Source organism: Lissotriton helveticus, chromosome 12, assembly GCF_964261635.1.
Source record: "Lissotriton helveticus chromosome 12, aLisHel1.1, whole genome shotgun sequence".
Lineage (NCBI taxonomy): Eukaryota > Metazoa > Chordata > Amphibia > Caudata > Salamandridae > Lissotriton > Lissotriton helveticus.
Genome location: NC_136073.1, coordinates 905,436,051 through 905,453,766, shown reverse-complemented (window position 1 = coordinate 905,453,766; position 17,716 = coordinate 905,436,051). Strand labels below are relative to the sequence as shown.

Below are 17,716 nucleotides of genomic sequence, written 5' to 3'. Positions count from 1 at the left end.
GATCACCGACGTGTCACCAGGGGGCCGGGATTAAATCCGGATGTGCGGTACTCCCGCGTCACGACCGACCGCCAGGAATAGGAAGTTAGTACGGTCGGCAAGGGAATCTGAGTGAGCGTGCAGGCTGCCTCAGTTGCTCACTCTCACAGCCTCTCATCATGGCGCCACTAGGCAGGCAGGGGGGGGGGGCCTGACCGTCCGGCCGCATCATGAGCAGCTCAGCTGACCTGAGCTCAGAATGCCTCAAAATGGATGAAGACAGCACTGGCAGTATGGCAGTAGGCAGTGTCTGTGCTGCACAATCGTAGCTGGGCAGCAGCAGGTCAGTCAACAATAAGTAAGTGGACAGTCGAGTGCCAGCTGCCCAGTGTTTTGCGCGGCTCCACACATTTATTCAAATATGGCACTTGCAGCGTCGCGCTGCCTGCCACAAACACAACTCTCACCGGTGCGGCCGTGCGCTATCAGCCTCCTCAATTCAATAATGGCAGAGACCTAAGGGAGCCCGAGAAGAGTGAGTGACCTACCACCAGGTTGCAGCGACCACCAGGACAGTCTGCGTGTCACCGTGACTGGACAGCCCAGCCCCGTGACTCACTGGCCTGCTGAGCCTGGAGGGTGACTATAATTGAGGCGGCCGGCAAACCCAAATTACCGCGAGCACAGTGGCTTGAGGTCTAAGTGATCCTGCAGCCACTGCCTTACAGAGCGACAGCGTCGCATGTCAAGCAATTGTTAGAGCGCCACACTCTTCCGGACATTGCGACTACTACTGCCAAAGTAAGTGCCACCAGCCTGTCTGATTTACCGAATGAATGGCAGCGCATGGTCAGGCACAGCTGCAGCCTTCAGTCAGCCCCGGCGTGTGTTAGTACTAAGGTCACAGGTGACACTGCGGGATTTTTTCCAATTTCGCCTTAGTGCTTTGCAGTGTTTGCAACCATTCTGTCTGGTGTACTGCAAGAAATCCGAGCACAAATATATAATTAGCAACTGGGGGCTCAGGCCAGCAGGATAATCGAAATTGAAAGACAGAATGGTTGTGAACACGGCAAAGCACTTCAGTTGCACCCCACGATATTGCTTGCTTGATGGATGAACAACCTATATTAAACACTTCAGCTGCCGTCAAAGAGATGTGCTACGAATAACATTTGCTAGACTGTAGTACCCACAAAAGAGTCATCGTGTTGGTATAATGTATGTCTGATGTGAAGTGCCCTGACACCCTACATTGGTATGAGCATAACTATTAAGCAAATGAACTGTTGGTGAGAGAGGGACCGAAAGATGTTAGAGTGCTTTAGGAATTAAATCGATGATATAAGGCACATAAATGATTGGTACTACACGATAGTGTTGGGCCATATATGATAGACAAAGAGCATTACAGTAGAAATTACAGCAGTCACCAATAGTGAGCAAAGCCATAGGTCAATTGCAGCAGTTTTAAGATCTTCTTAGAGTTTCTCGTTGTTCAGATGTGTGTAATTTCTGATATTTATATATGCTTCCCTCATTTTCATTGCTTGATTTTGCTTGCGCGAAAGTGTCACTCATAGTTATTCAAATGTCACTCATAATTACACTGAAATATGAAAATGTCACACTTAAGCAATCTGAAACCTTGGCAGCTATGGGTCATGTGGGGACTGAGCTCTCTGGGTCATGTGGTGACTGAGCTCTCTGGGTCATGTGGTGACTGAGCTCTCTGGGTCATGTGGGGACTGAGCTCTCTGGGTCATGTGGGGACTGAGCTCTCTGGGTCATGTGGGGACTGAGCTCTCTGGGTCATGTGGGGACTCAGCTCTCTGGGTCATGTGGTGACTCAGCTCTCTGGGTCATGTGGGGACTGATCTCTCTGGGTCATGTGGTGACTGAGCTCTCTGGGTCATGTGGGGACTGAGCTCTCTGGGTCATGTGGTGACTGAGCTCTCTGGGTCATGTGGGGACTGAGCTCTCTGGGTCATGTGGTGACTGAGCTCTCTGGGTCATGTGGGGACTGAGCTCTCTGGGTCATGTGGGGACTGAGCTCTCTGGGTCATGTGGGGACTGAGCTCTCTGGGTCATGTGGGGACTCAGCTCTCTGGGTCATGTGGTGACTCAGCTCTCTGGGTCATGTGGGGACTGAGCTCTCTGGGTCATGTGGGGACTGAGCTCTCTGGGTCATGTGGGGACTGAGCTCTCTGGGTCATGTGGGGACTGAGCTCTCTGGGTATGTGGGGACTAAGCTCTCTGTGTCCATGTGCAGAATTGACTGAGATTGCTGTTTTCATGGTGTGTTAAGACAGTCAATGTGTTCGACTCTGATTGGTCGTCCCAGTGAGTGCTGAAATCTCAACGAGGAGAGTGTGCTCAGGAAATCAAAGTGATTGAAACCAGTTCTAACCTGGCAGAAGAGGGGATTTCAACCCCCAGTTAGGGGTGGGGAGGTGGGGGGGCCAGTGTTGTCCCCAGCCTGCGTGTCAGCGTCATTTCTGAGGGCTGCAGGGACCGGCTGAAGCTTGAGATAGGCAGGAGCAAAAAGAACAATCGATGGACAGAATGCTGATCAATGTCTGGGCCTAAATCCATTGTTTTTTTGCTCCTCGTGCCTTTGTAACTGTATAAATGTAACGTGTTACCTGTTAAGTTGGCGCTATATAAAAACGGCATTAAACAAAAATAAATAAATAAATAAAATAAAAGGCGAGGGACATTCTACACACGCAGCTATAATGGAGTGCGCATGCGCACAATGACGTTTCAGGGTCTCGAGGACGGTGGGGGTAGCGCACGCTCACAATGCTATTATTCGGCCCGTTTTCTTTTGAAATCGGCCTCGCGCTCGGCGGGTGCGCCTGCGCAGAGAGACATTTTACTATTCTTTTCTTCGAAAAAGCCCTCGCGCTGGGGGCGGAGTGCACGCGCACAGTGACGAGTTCCGCCGGAAGGGGCGCGCGCTGGGGGCTTAGAGCTTGCGCGTCCGGGTCGAGAGACGGCCATTTTGTGGAAGGCAGCAGCGTGAGCGGGTGACTTCCAAGGAGCAGCAGCATCGCCCCCTCCACGCACGTTCGGCCCACCTCACCCCGCCCGAGCCAGCCATGGGAGACCGCGCACCGCCCATGGGCTTCTTCGACGGAGGACGGCCCCCGCGCGGCTTCGACGACCGCTTCCCGCGGGGCCGAGACATGGGGTTCGGGGACCGGCCCCACGGGCCCAAGCCGCTCATGTCCCTTCGCGGTGGAGCAGGCCCCGACCGCGGAATGAACGGAGGCCCCGGGCCCCGCGGCAGACCAGGACCCCCCTTCGACGGGGCCAGGGAGCCCTTCCCGGGCCACGGCCGCCCCTTCGGGCCCCCGCGCAGCCCCAGCCCGCCCCGAGGCCGCTTCGACCCCCGAGGGCCCAGAGAGCCTGGCCGCCCCGGCCCGCCGGGCATCCGGGACATGGTCGAGTACATCAAAGACCGCATCGCCCACGAGGTGGAGGTGCGCAGGCCCGACCTGCTGAACGACGAGCCCCGGCCCCGCGGAGAGTTCCCCCGGGAGGAGCCGCGGCGCGGGGACTTCCCCAGGGAGATGGAGGGCAGGCCCCGCGGGGAGTTCCCCAGAGAGATGGACGGTAGGCCCCGGGGAGACTTCCCCAGAGAGATGGAGGGGAGGCCGAGGGGCGACTTTCCCCGGGAGATTGAGGGGAGGCCGAGGGCAGACTTCCCCCGGGAGATGGACGGTAGGCCCCGCGGGGACTTCCCCAGAGAGATGGAGGGGCGGCCGAGGGCAGACTTCCCCCGGGAGATCGAGGGCAGGCGCGGCGAGTTCCCGCGGGAGATGGAGGGGCGTCCGAGGGGAGACCTGCCGCGGGAGATGGAGGCCAGGCGCGGGGACTTCCCCCGGGAGATGGAGGGCCGGCCCCGGGTGGATCCGAGGGAGCTGGAGGCCAGGCGCCCCGAGTTCGGGAGGGAGCCCCGGGCTGAGTTCATGCGGGGGGAGCTGCCCCGGGAGGTGGACGCGCGGCGGGAGCTGCCCAGGGACCTGGACCCGCGGGCCCGGGAGATCGAGGGCCGGAGGGCGGACTTCCCCAGGGACGCGGAGCCCCGGCGCGACTACCCGCGGGAGGCGGAGGGCCTGAGGGGGGATCTGGAGGGCCGCAAGGCCGACTGGCCGCGGGAGGCTGAGGGCCGGCGCGGGGCGGACTGGCTGGGGGACATGGAGGGCCGGCGGGCGGACTGGGTGAAGGAGGCCGAGGCGCGGCGCCCCGAGTGGCCCAGCGAGTTCGATGCCCGCCGCTCAGACATGTCCAAGGAGTGGGACAAGGAGCTGCTGGGCCGCAGGGCCGACTGGCAGAAGGAGCTGGAGGGCCGGCGGGGCGAGTGGCCCCCGGCGCCGCCCCCGCGGAGGAGCCGCAGCCGATCCCCGCTGCGGCACCCGGGCATGAGCCACCCCGCATCGGGCCCCATGGGCATGGCCCCCGGGCCGAGGGCCGCCCCCCCACCACTCAAGGGCCCCGAGGGCCGCCCACGGGCCCCCGAGAAGCCCATGCAGACCCACGGGCTGAAGGTGCAGAACTTCCCCGGCGACGTGCCCGACGAGGTGCTGCAGCAGACCCTCTTCCAGAAGTTCCGCAAGTACGGCTACGTGAGCACGGTGGAGGTGCACGGGCAGGGCGACGAGCGCTACGCCCTGGTCTTCTTCTACCGCCAGCAGGACCAGGTGGACGCGCTCATCAAGGGCCGCAGGGACGACCTGCTGGGCCGGCTGGTCAAGATCACGCCCTGGATCGGACGAGAGGCCAAGAGCGGCGTGCGGCCCATCACCGACTGGGACGAGAAAACCGACGAGTTCCACCCGCGGGCCAGCAGGTGCTCACCTCTCTTCCTTTCTTCTTTCTTGCGGCCCAGGCTGCCTCCGGGGGGGGGGCGGGGGGTGAGGGCTGCAGTGCCTCTAGTGATGGAGGGTAGGAGCCTTGAAAATCCAGGTTAGGTTACACCATCTCTTCCATTCTCCACGCCTTAGCCTGTGCGCCCTAGAGGCCTCCTTTAACAGATGTGTCTCGGCAGGTGCCCTCAGACGCCTGCAGTGCCTGGGGCAGCGCTCCTGGGACGCCCCCTCTAGTGATCGTGCTGATGGAGGATAGAAACCTCTGGTACATAGGTGCCTTAAAAATCCACATTAATTTACACTCCTCTATTCCATCCCATCCCCTTTGCTTAGCCTGTGCGCCCTAGAGGCCTCCTTTAACAGATGTCTCGGCAGGTGCCCTCAGACGCCTGCAGTGCCTAGGGCGGCGCTCCTGGGACGCCCCCTCTAGTGATCGTGCTGATTGAGGATATGTACCTCTGGTACATATGTGCCTTAAAAGTCCACATTAATTTACTCCTCTATTCCATTCCCTTTGCTTAGTCAGCGCGTCCTAGAGTGCTAGTGCCTCCTTTGAAGAGATGGGGCAGTGCCCTACCCTGGTGTCTCCCTTAGACGCCTGCAGGGGGGGGGCTGGGTCGCCCCTCTAGTGATCGTGTTGGCGGAGGATAGATACCTCTGGTGCATAGGAGCCTTAAAATCCAGATTAGGTCACACCAACTCTTCCATTTTCCATGCTTTGACCAGTGCGCCCTAGAGGCCTCCTTTAACAGATGGGGCAGTCCCCTGCCCCGGTGAGTCCCCTTAGACTCCTGCAATGCCAGGGGCAGCGCTCCTGGGACGCCCCCTCTAGTGATCGGTACATAGGAACCTTAAAAATCCAGATGAAGTTGGACTAAGTCTTCCGTTCTCCTTGCTTTAGCCAGAGCGCCCCAGAGGTCTAGAGGCCTCCTTTGACAGATTAGTACCGTACCCTGGTGTGTCGGCGAGGACCCTGGGACGCCCCCTCTAGTGACCGGGCTGATGAGGATAGATACCCAATTCGATTCAAGTTAGACTCCACTCTTCCCTTTGCTTAGTCAGCGCGCCCTAGAGTGCTAGTGCCTCCTTTGAAGAGATGGGGCAGTGCCCTACCCTGGTGTGTCGACGAGTCCCTATTAGACGGATGCAGGGGGGGCTGGGCGACCCCTCTAGTGACCGGGCTGATGAAGGACAGATACCTCTGGTTCATAGGAGCCTTTCACATCCGATTCAAGTTAGACTCCACTCTACCATTCCCCCTGCTTAGTCAGCGCGCCCCAGAGGGCTAGTTGCCTCCTTTGATAGATAAGGCAGTACCGTACCCTGGTGTGTCTCGGCGAGTCCCCTTAGACGACTGCAGGGGCCTGAGACGCCCCCCTAGTGATAGGGCTGATAGAGGATAGATAACTCTGGTTCATAGGAGCCTTTCACATCCGATTCGAGTCACTCTACTCTTTCATCCCCCCCTGCTTAGTCAGCGCGCCCCAGAGGGCTAGTGGCCTCCTTTGATAGATAAGGCAGTACCGTACCCTGGTGTGTTGGCGAGGACCCTGGGACGCCCCCTCTAGTGACCTATCTGATGAGGATAGATACCTCTGGTTCATAGGAGCCTTTCACATCCGATTCAAGTCACTACTCTTCCCTTTGCTTAGTCAGCGCCTCCTTTGAAGAGTTGGGCAGTACCCTACCGTGTCTCCGCGAGTCCCCTTAGACGCCTGCAGTGCCCGCAACGCCCCCTCTAGTGATCGGGCTGATAGAGGATAGATACCTCTGGTTCATAGGAGCCTTTCACATCCGATTCAAGTCACTACTCTTCCATCCCCCCTGCTTAGCCAGTGCGCCCTGAGGGCTCCTTCAACAGACAGGGCAGTCCCCGACCCGGGTGGGTTTCGGCCAGTCCCCTTAGACGCCTGCAGGTCTTGCTCACCTTCGGGGTGGGTGCACACTCTGGAGCTGGTGTCAACTCTCACAAGTATTCATGGTTTGTTTTAAGTGACAGGAGCTCTTAATGCCCGTTCGACTGGTGGGTTGGGACCAGTAGGCGCACAGCTGCCCCAGAGTTGCCTTGTAGTTCACGCTCAGATGTTCTAGGTGTGCTTTCCACTGCAGCTGCTTTTAAAGACAGGTATAGTCGGTTATACCCAGGCCAACAACGCGAGTAATATTCAGTTCTAGGTAAAGTGTATTTCCAGGTGTCGTCAGGGTGCAATGTGGGGGGTGTTGAGCCGCCAGTTCACAGATCAGCCTTCTGAGGTCGCAGCGTTATTGCCCGAGTTGGGTTATCGAGGGGTTCCTTGCAAATTTGTGAAACGTGCGAAGAGCCACACACTGCTGGTGACTTTAAGGGGGAGGGGGTTAGTGAACGAACCTCGACTCCCCGAGGGCATCGAACAGTAAGTACAGTGTGCAGTCCTCCCCGTGCGACAGGTGTAATGTCTGTCGTATTGGCAGAGCCGTTGGCACCCTCATGTGTGGTGAGGTACGCTTGAGGGTGCCATCCACTGGTCTCGCCTCTGCCATTCTGGGCATGTTTGATACTGAGATCAAGTGGCATGGATGCAAAGTAAGGGATGTTTATTCACAGTGATATAGGAAAGAGTTGCTTATTTGCTGTCGTTCTCTGCTCTAATCCACCTCCATGCATGGTCAGACCTGTCCAGGGTTCACAGCCCCCCCCCCCCTGTGCGCCACCCTATCCCCAGCAGTGAACGTCGCTCTCCGTCCAACCCGCCCTCTTAAGCTGTAGCAATGTATCCCCCAAAGCCCTCGGTTGCCCCTTCTTGTGGCAGTTCCCAGTGCTTGGCTTTGCATGGCCCTCTACCCTAGTACCCCAGCTGGCCCCCTTCAGTGACGAGCAGAGACCCCTGACCCCCGGTTTCTATTACTTGCCACTAGGGCTTCGAAAGGATGCTGAGTTAATGGAGGTGAGTAACATTCCTTGGTATTCCAGTGATTGTTGGGTAAGAATGCTACAAACACAACGGTGCCCAAACGGCTGCTGGAGGCCCCCATGCCCAGTCTAGGTTCAGCTTTACGAAACTATGGAGCCCTGGTGTTTCTCGCTTGTTTTGCTCCGTTCCTGCCGCGTTAAGACCTAAAGAACCATAGGATTCATCCTACAGTGTGGGTTTCGCGTGGTCAGGGGTGGTGGGTGCGCGAGTGAGTTTCCTCTGCTGGAATCACGCGCTCGCCTGAGATCTAGAGGTCAAATCCGTTTTTAGCGTCTCCCCATCACTGGCACAGGAAATGTAACCAGCCCTGCGAGCTCGACCTCCCAGGTCGGACCAGTGTTATGTCTTACTTGAAGCATTAATCCCCAGGCTGCCCTGCTGTCTCCTGCTACCCTCACTAAGTGTAGGACTGAAGTAAGCGTGTGCTGTATGTAGTGACCTGAAGCGGACTCGGGCAGTGCTGCCAGCATCTGCAGCCCGTGCCCACTGTCGGCTGGCACGCTCCCTTCATAGTTGCCTAAATCCGGGCACAGCTGAGTTCAGAGCTCAGTTCATCCTTGGCGCGTCTGTGGCTCCCTTGGAGCGCACGTTTAGTGTTTGCCATGAGTTGGAAATAGTAGTATATTTGGGCCACAGCAGCTCTAGTACTAAGATCCGCCAGAAGGTATCTCTGGGGCATGGCACTTTGGATGCGAAGCTTTAGGGAAACGTTCAACTGGAACAAGGAAACTGCAGACGTGACTAGTCAAACGCTTTAATATCCAGCTTTTTTTGCAGAGTTTTATATAGCGTGAACTAGACCCGAATCAGGTATCAGAGCGCTTTACATAGCACCAGTTACGTTACATGAGGACACGCATTCATTTTAGGCACGGGAAGATTAAGTGATTTGCCCAGAATCACAGGTTTTGGCGTCGTTACCGAGACTCGAACCCAGGTCCGAGGTCGAGCGCCCTAGCCGTTAGGCCAACTCCTCTCCCAAGCTCTCCTGAGCCTTTAGCTCAGTATGTCCGAGCTCGTCAGTACACCATGGACACGTGTAGGACCAGGGCCCAGCGGGGTCCATAGCTGTTCACAAAATGGCAGCCCCTCAGCCAGGGGCCTTCACATGCATGTCCGATGTATACGAGCGTGTTGATTCTTTCTAGGTATCCAAAGGCCCCGCTGCTGTGGCCTCTACCAAGGCTTGATGGCATCTCATTGGTGCGACCGATTCCGTCTGTCTGTCTGCCGCCCAGGCTGGCCTGGCGAGCTCTGCTTCAGCGAGGTCCAGAGCTCGAGTTTACGGTTTAAACGAACTCCCCACTGATAGTGTAATGAGCGGGGGGGGGCGTCCCTACAGCAGGGGGCTTCCAAGGACGGGGCTACGATAGGCGAGGGTCCCCCAGGGGAGTGGCAACTGTCGGTGCTACGACCCCCCTAAAGCACTCTATTGGCTCCTTGAGGCTCAGATTGCAATGTGGCTTCTAGAAGTAGTCTAGGGGAATGTAGATGCAATAGCGCGGCTCGTACCAGGCTGCTGTAATGTCCCTCTTCAATAGAACTGACCGTCAGACCAGGGCCCGGACTTGACTTTCCGAGTGTTGACCCTTGAAGCTCGCGCATTTCTTCCAAAACCCCCACGGCGCTTTGATTTCTAGCAAAGTACATCATCCCCAGAAGCCACTTTCACTAATAGGTGGAACCATCTCCTGCGTCTGAAGACCTTCCCTGGGAGAAGCTACTTTCTTTGGCCAGACGTTTAGATGGGTTAACATTCATTTAAAGAAGTGCTCTCCCGGTCACACCCGTAGCGCCGAGGACCACGTCGGTGACTTTTTGGACCGTTGCTGTGGACGCCCATCGGGCCTGTAGCGGGAGTTCTGTTGCCAAAAGACCATCACAAACATTACAAAGATGTCACTGGCCAGGTAAGGGTCGCGCATGGACGCTGCCGGTCAGTTAATCGCATTACAGACCGCGCGTTAGCCTAGGTTCAATGGTTCTAAAATGGTCGTCTTGCAGTGATCCTGTTTGGACTTTATCTGGTAACCGGTCAGGTGTCTGGAGCACACTTCCTTTGTATCGAGTGCACACGGATCCAGCTAGGGCTGACGGGAGTGGGGGGGTGGGCTCCTAAGTACTGAGGTACCCCAGCATCACCCACACAGGACCCCCTCCAGCATGGCTGCTCGCCGCCCTCTTCAGCAGCCCGGAGCGGTGACCATGGCTGCAGCAGCTGCTGTTCGACCGGCACGAAGTGGCCTCGCCCAGGTGCTGTGGGACGAGGTAAGATGGCGTCTGCGGGGTCCGCACTGCTGCAGGCGTCTTTCATCTGGGGTCTTGGCTGACATGGCTGCTGGAAACACTCCTGGTCCCTGCAGGACATCCCTAGTGCACACATCTCACAAACACCTCCACATGATGCTGGCACACACACACCTCTGCAGGATGCCCGCACACACTCTTTGTTGTTCACTAATGCGGATCATTATTGGGCCTCCAAATCCCCTCCCCCGCATCTCCTTGGCATTCACGCACACTGACTGTCTTTATTCCCAGATATCACTTCCTACCCCAGTCCCTGACCAAACAGTTCTTGCGGGTGAATATCCCGAGATTATTGCCCCTTCCAGGCATCCTTCACCGAGGCCCCCGCAGTCCCCTGGCCGGATCCCCAAGTATGCACCCCCCTCCATTCGCCAGAAATAATTAAGTGGTTATCAAACACTAGTGATCGTGGGTGGGTCCCTCCATTCGCCAGAAATAATCAAGTGGTTATCAAACACTAGTGATCGTGGGTGGGTCCCTCTTATCTGGGGTGCCAATAGTTCCCTGGACAGTGGTATACTTTTGGGGGGCGGGGGTTGTCTGCATATAATCTCTTCCAACTCGTCGTGTCACGTGACTGTCGAGGATGGATGGCTGTCCCTTGATGTAATGCATCCCACCCTTTTGTCTGGAAGTGTTTTGCAGATTTTGTTGTAGGTTATCGAGATTCTGGGGCCGTTCCTGGGCAGATGGTCCTCCTAAATGTGCCATGCCCGGCTTTGGGGAGGCTGTTGGTTGCGTCTGGTCTGGTGCCAACCCTTCACTGGGGTGAGGGTGCAGGCTGGCGCCCTGGGCTGGTCACGCCTCACGTGGGCGTGCTTTAAAAGGTTCACCGGGGGCCTTGTGTAGTGTCCCTCGCACATGGGGTTTCTTGTGATGAGGAAGTTGCACCTTTGAAGCACTGAATGCAGGGACACGATCCTTGGAAATGCTTAGTTTGATTCAGGCTGCGTGTGAGTTGGAGTGCGCATGCGAATGCCTAACACTGATTCATCCCAGTTCCGTGGGTCCTCGCAGGAGCAGTGCATGGTTTGAGTGGAGTGAACTTGTGTTTGTTTTCCCTGCATGTTGATAGCAACACCTAGCATGTGTATGTACTCATCTTGGCATATCTTAAAGTTTACATACTGTGCTTTCCAGATCAACAAACTTGCTACCAGCCAGGATGGTAGTGTAGAGCTAAGCAGGTCAGTCCAACCATGTCTAGTTCATGCGACGCTCCCAGGTGAAACATGCAGCGGATGTGGCACAGCTGCTCAGTGATCACTACATGTGTGCAGAGACCGACTGCACGCGTGTGCAGTGATCAGTGCAGAGACCGACTGCCTGCAAGGGGAGTCTATGGGGTCCTGAGTCATCTAATGAGCTGTCAGGAGGCACTCTGAGGGCACCACTCTGGCAGCCCTCTGGAAGGGGGGCTGCCAAAAAGTGGTGCCCTCAGAGTCCCTCCTGGCAGCTCATGTTCCTCGGTGCCCTCATCTGTAGTATGGCGCGGGTGCAGAGGGCGACGCGCCTGCAAACGAGGGAACACCCACTGGTGATGGCGCTGGCACTATACATGCGCCAGCAGCCCCAGGGCACTCGTACCAGGTACCCCCAGGCACTCCCATCATCCGGCCCCAGTTAGGCATGGTGATCGGATTTTCCCAAGCAAGGTCTTTGGGCCTCTGTCAGCAGTGAATGGTTTAAGCTTAAAATTCATCCGCAAACCCCAAGCTTAACTTGGATGGGGCCCCTGGAAAGGCAGCAGTGATGCCATAACATTGAGGCACTGGTTTCACTTTAGGTGCACAGCCCACAAATTGGACGAAGATGAACAAATCGGTAACATCATGGTTTTTAATTGGGTCGCAAGGCTGAGGATTGCCTTCCTAGTACACTTTATCTTTGTAAGGCTAAAAATGAATTTGAGCCAAACCTTCAAGTGCATTGGGGCAACAGGACTGCTACAAACGTGTCCCAAACATGATTTTTGTTCCTGCCCTTCCTGGCTACCCTTTGATGGCCAAGAATGTTGATTAGATCTTGAGATGCAAGTTGTAGGGTAATGCTCGTGTACATTTAGATTGGGGGTCAAGGTGGACTCGTTTCAGGGTGAGTGGGGGGAAGTGTCATTAATTTGAACAAGCCCTGATAAAAGAGCTTCTAACCTGGGTTTGAACAAGCCCAGTTCAACCGCTTCACGTTGCCAAGAGCTGTTTTCATCAGGAGAACCTCAAACCCCCCTTACATTCTCGGACATTGGGGACGGTGCATTACTAGACGCATGAGCTCACCGCCCTGCCCACTCTCTCGCAGTTGGTGCACTTGTCCTCGTGACATCCACCTCCTTGTCGATGGGGACTTTCTATAGAAAGTGAAGGGACACAAGTACCACGTGAGCTGGTGAGACCTCATAAACTGAGATGTAATCCCCAGGAAGTCCTCTGCACGTGACTGGGGAAGTCATGCCTACTGCTAAACCTGGCCTTGTTAGTTTTATTTGTTCCAAGGTTCGAGGGCACTGTGTCTTAAGTTGTTGCCTTGTTCAGTTTTATTTGTGCCAGGGTTTCGAGGGGCACTGTCTTAAGTTGTTGCCTTGTTAGTTTAGTTTTATTTTTGCCAGGGTTTCGAGGGCACTGTCTTAAGTTATTGCCTTGTTAGTTTAGTTTGTTCCAGGGTTTCGAGGGCACTGTGCCTCAAGTTATTGCCTTGTTAGTTTAGTTTGTTCCAGGGTTTCGAGGGCACTGTGCCTCAAGTTATTGCCTTGTTAGTTTAGTTTGTTCCAGGGTTTCGAGGGCACTGTGCCTTAAGTTGTTGCCTTCAGTTTTATTTGTGCCAGGGTTTCGAGGGCACTGTGCCTTAAGTTGTTGCCTTGTTAGTTTAATTTGTTCCAGGGTTTCGGGGGCACTCTGTGCCTTATTTAGACTGAAAACCTCTGCCTATTGGGTGGAATGCCACCTGTGTAGACCAGGTTTAGAAGTGCAGATGCTGCCACCTTTGATTTATTTGAGTAACATGACTGCCCGTGTACTACTAGGACAGCTGACTGATGCTCAGAATCTGGGACTCCTGCAGGTGTCCTGCCGCTAGGTTTCCTTCTTGAGCCACATCTAATGGATAAAGTTGGCCCCCACGAGTCAGTCTGCGCAGCTCCTGAAGTGTCATCGAGGCACAGCTCTGGAGCCGGCCATGCGTCTTTGGAAGCCTCGTGCTTGCGCCAGACTAGGCTGTGAGTTTGTGCAGACGTACAGCCGCTCGGAGGAGGAGACTGCCAGACAGATGGATGGATGGATGGTTGTAGGTGGGACCCTTGCAAATGGTGACTGAGTTTTAAAAGCCCTGGGGGTGGAGAGCTGTGCTTACATTGAACCTGGTGATACCCACAGTCCGATGGCTTTCATTGCTGCAGTTTATTTGTAAACCTTCCTTTATTTGGAAGAAAAAAAGCTTGATGCTCCCATCCTGCTCAGAGCCCAGCGGTCCGCGTCGGACACGTTAATGTCGGTCCAGCACCTCCCTCGGGCTGCCCCGACCTACTTCAGAAGTGAGTGGCGGGGTGGGGGTGCACAAATGCCTTTCTCGTTTTCCTCGGGTAGGTGCTGTAAGAGTGTAGCGCCTGGCTGAAGGGCGGTGCGGCGCGGCGCGTTGAGGGCTGCCCCTATGGGATTCAGGGGTTAAGACGGCCTTGTCTTTCTCCCTGCCTTCTGAGGGTCGCACATATTTCTTATTTTAATTCCAAGGCTGTTGGTGTTTGCGGGGGCCTCGCGTTTTCCCATGTCCAACTGAATGAGATGGCGCAATGGTATCTCCCAATGGCACACTTGGATAGAATCTACAGCCTCCCCTGCTCTCCAGGGTAGTGTGGTACATCCCACCGATGGCACTGTGTGCCTGAACCTGCAACACCACATGTGGCTATATTTTGTGGAGTACAGGATGGATGTCCCAGTAGTTAGTCCAGTGTATTTGCAGTGTGTGTGTTGAGCTGTTTGCCCACGAAGTTTAGGTTTGACGGGTGGGTGGGGGCGGTGGAGGGATGGCTCCACAGCCTGGTCGTATACTGTCCAGTGTGCTTGTAGGTGGTGTCTGGGAGGTGATGCACCACAAATGCCTCATCAGCCCAGGAACCTTTGGTGTTAGGAAGGGGGTGGGGTGGAGGGCTGATCTGGTCCCGAAGCGACCCTTGAGGCTCGGCCAGCCTGAGCCCAGGGGGCGTCATTGCTTTGTGAACTGGCAGAAGCGCAAACAAGCGGGGGGTGGAATTTCATAAAATATCATCTCGTCCATTAGGCAGGTCGCTTCAGACATTTACTTGCCCTGTAAAAAAGAAATCCACTTGCCCCCCAGTGTGCCACGTGGTGCAGCGTCAGATTATGGCAACTCTTATATAAAATATATTCGCCTTTCTGATTAGACCAGGGCTCATACTATAGTAGGGGCTAGAATCTAGCAATTTCCATATTTTGCCGCCTTTCTGCAGATCTAAATGTTTTGACTGGAGGTCGGTATTTAGCAATCGTTCATGTTTGTAATGCACTTTTGAGTGAACCCACTAAATTGCAGTTTTTATGTGGTTTCCAAATCTCTTGACAATGGCAAAAGTAAAACTCCCTCCGCTCCAGACGCGGTTAATGTAGGGAAAGGGTCCCGCTGCAAGAATATTTGCAGAAAGCCGGGATAAAGTACACAAACTACTGAGAACTCGCTGATTACTGTAACAAACGAAGAGCCCCATAGTGCAACATTAGTCAAATGTATTCTTTATTATGATAAAATGAAGATAATGTAATTGCATTTATTTAGCACTGCAAAGCGCTTTTTCGGGGAGTGGTGGCTGCTCTAAGTGTTGAATTAGTATGTCAGACATTCACACCCTTTCATACATCTGCACATATTAACCTATTCATGGCCACCTCAGTCCTAGCTATATATTATACGGTAGACTGGTTATTCGGATATTAAAGTCATTGTTACTGTTGTGACCTGACCAATATAAATATAATTCAGCGCGTGTTTCGGCTCGTCCACTTTGTCAGGAAGCCAAGAAATAAAGAATCCAGTGTAACATCTGTAGGTTTATCAGACTGCTGGAAATGGGGATAGTCCTGATGGTCAATTTCCCCCTGTTTGGATGCGAATGCTTCATAATTGCTGTCCTGCAAAGATTTTGATGGCCTGTATGTGTTCATAGAAAGTTCTACGAGAGCGATATCGGGGTTAGAGAGAGTGGTCCCAAGAAGTGTAGGGGAGGGAGATACTTGGAAGCTTTGCAATCCGCATTAATGTTTGCGGTTTGACTCCAGCTCATGATGGATTAAAGTGCAAGTGTGGCTTGGGGCTCTTCACATAAAGAGCATTTGTTTGTCAACTTGACAGATGTGGTGTTTTTTTGGGGGGGGGTCAAAGCCCCCATGCCGCGGTTTCACTTCAATGTTGGCAATGCCCCCTTTAGACCCCTTGTCTGAAGAAAGGGGCGCAGCCTCCATTAACGTGAGAGCGCAGCATGGGGGTGGTGTGACAAAGAATGATTTGTAATGCAATAGGTAGCGTATTTGTGAGTATGAACCCCCTAAATGTGAGACCTATTTCAATGCAAATTGTTCCTTTTCTGTCCTGTACAAATGCGCCCGGGCCCTGCGAAGTCCTCGTAGTTGGATATACTGGGGCCTTAAGGCGGCTTGTTTCTACGCAGTGTCGACTATCCTGCTTCAAATGCATGCTCTGTTACTCCTGGCATGGTTCATGTCCAATGAATGGCCTTCTCAGCAGGTCCCTCGTTCTTTTAAAATGTCCTCAGCAGTTAGTTTCTGGCAACAAAAAGTATGGATTCTTGTATCTCTAGCCAAACCAGATGTGGGCTGATGTGCGGCCCTCAGCCTGTAGTTCAGAGTTGGTCTTTAAACCTGTGCATGAATTCAATCCATCTTTCTGGCTTTCCCCTGTGGACCTAGGCTTACTGCAGCGAGGTCTTGGCCGCATCTTGTGGTTTTGAGTCCTGGACACAACTCTGGTCTCTTCATCCAAACCTGCCTGGCCCACCCCACTTTTGAATGAGACTCGTCCTGGGCCTGATGCATTTGGGCATGACCTCTGTTTCATGTCAGTCTAGAACTCCCCTCCTGGGATGGCGCTGGGGTTTCATCACTGGCACTGCTTGCTGACCTCTTGGTAGAAGAGCAGACTAGGTTAAATGTAGAGGGGCTGCGAGGCAGCTGTGCGTCAGCTCCTGGGACAGAAGGACGCCATTAAATGACTGGGAGGCAAACCTGGTGGCACGTGTTTGAATATCTATGCACTAGTTTTCTCTAATCCATTTCTCTGGAAGCTGTTTAAAAAAAAAAAAACTAATGCTATTTAAACAAACCAAACTAACAGTTTCTTGTCTTTCCAGGACCCTCCTGATTGGCAACCTGGACCGCGCCATCACGGCTGAGAAGCTGGGCGCCATCTGCGAGCGCTTCGGCGACGTGCTGGACGTGGAGATGTGCCGGGCACAGGAGATGGAGCCCACCCGCTCCGCCTTCGTGGAGTTCTGCGACATGTACTGCGTCTGCCGGGCAGGGAAGGCCCTGGACGGGGAGATGATCGGCAAGCACCGCGTCAAGACCGAGTTTGGCAAGAGTATCATCACCAACTGCGTGTGGCTGGACGGGCTCCCCCTGGAGGTGACCCAGGAGTACCTGATGCAGCGCTTCAGCCGCTTCGGGCAGGTGGCCAAGGCGGTGTACGACCGCCTGCGCGGCAGGGCCCTGGTGCTCTTCATCCGCAAGGAGGACGCCGTCACCGCCGTGCAGGAGACCAAGGGCGCCCAGATCTCGGGCTGGAGGGTCAAGGTGGACTTTGCCAGCGACCGAGCCCGCCTGGCTTTCTGTCGCGACATGGAGGAGTCCGGCCAGGACACAGGGGACTTCCTCTTCGTTTAATTCAGTTCAGTTTGTCACAAAGATGGGGCTGGGAATGTTTCTGTGAAATGTTGGTAGAAAAATGTAATGTTTGTGATGCGCTCTCCACAGATGACTTCTCCCGGCTCCTGAAATACTGTTAATGTTTTGTAATGTGTAGGGAAGGATTTTTTTTATATAAATGGCTAAATGATGCACTCCAGTGTCTCTGGAGGTCGTATTACAAATACAGAATTTGTGAACTTTTAATGATTCATGTCTCATTCTTTGGTGGGAGGGGAGGGGGCATGGAGTGAGTGACAGGTTACATGGATGTGGTTAATGACCTATTTGCAGCATGCGGCTACTCGGTCCCCTCACAGATGGAGCGAGTGAAGTTCTCTTGGGCACCTCTCGCCTCTTCAGGGCTTGGAAAGCTCAAGCACATGGGAGGTGATCTGGGACTTGGGTTCTGTCCTTCATCAGCCGGGGTGAAATGCTCGCCACAAACCAAGGCTTCTGGTGTTGAAGGTGCTTCTGAGAACGTGAAGATGTCCGTTTTCCATTGTTAAAAGTGCATTGCAGTAGTAATATTGATGCCATTTACAAAAGTCCACTCCACAGGATTTGAGGATATTGGTGAATTGACAATTGAGGGTGAAGCAGCCAATTAAATCAAGTGTGCCACAGCTACACCCCTTATTGCTGCGTTGAATTAATCAGTGGTTAAGTAAAT

The 17,716-nt window shown here is 54.4% G+C and overlaps 1 protein-coding gene across 1 annotated transcript; it reads left to right on the top strand.

Annotated features, from left to right (window-relative positions):
* Positions 1-2,974: 2,974 nt before the first annotated feature.
* On the top strand, positions 2,975-17,250 carry LOC144799928 (uncharacterized). The gene is made up of 2 exons (XM_078671556.1): positions 2,975-4,837; positions 16,491-17,250. Exons 1-2 carry the CDS (start codon positions 3,084-3,086, stop codon positions 17,020-17,022), a joined length of 2,286 nt encoding a protein of 761 aa, XP_078527682.1. The 5' UTR covers positions 2,975-3,083; the 3' UTR covers positions 17,023-17,250.
* The last annotated feature ends 466 nt before the right edge of the window (positions 17,251-17,716 follow it).

What these genes read in the sequence shown, in the direction of transcription:
- LOC144799928 (XM_078671556.1), top strand. Translation starts at nt 3,084, where the DNA reads ATGGGAGACCGCGCACCGCCCATGGGCTTCTTCGACGGAGGACGGCCC. An exon ending in TTCCACCCGCGGGCCAGCAG is followed by an intron (nt 4,838 to 16,490) that starts GTGCTCACCTCT and finishes TTGTCTTTCCAG; the next exon opens with GACCCTCCTGATTGGCAACC.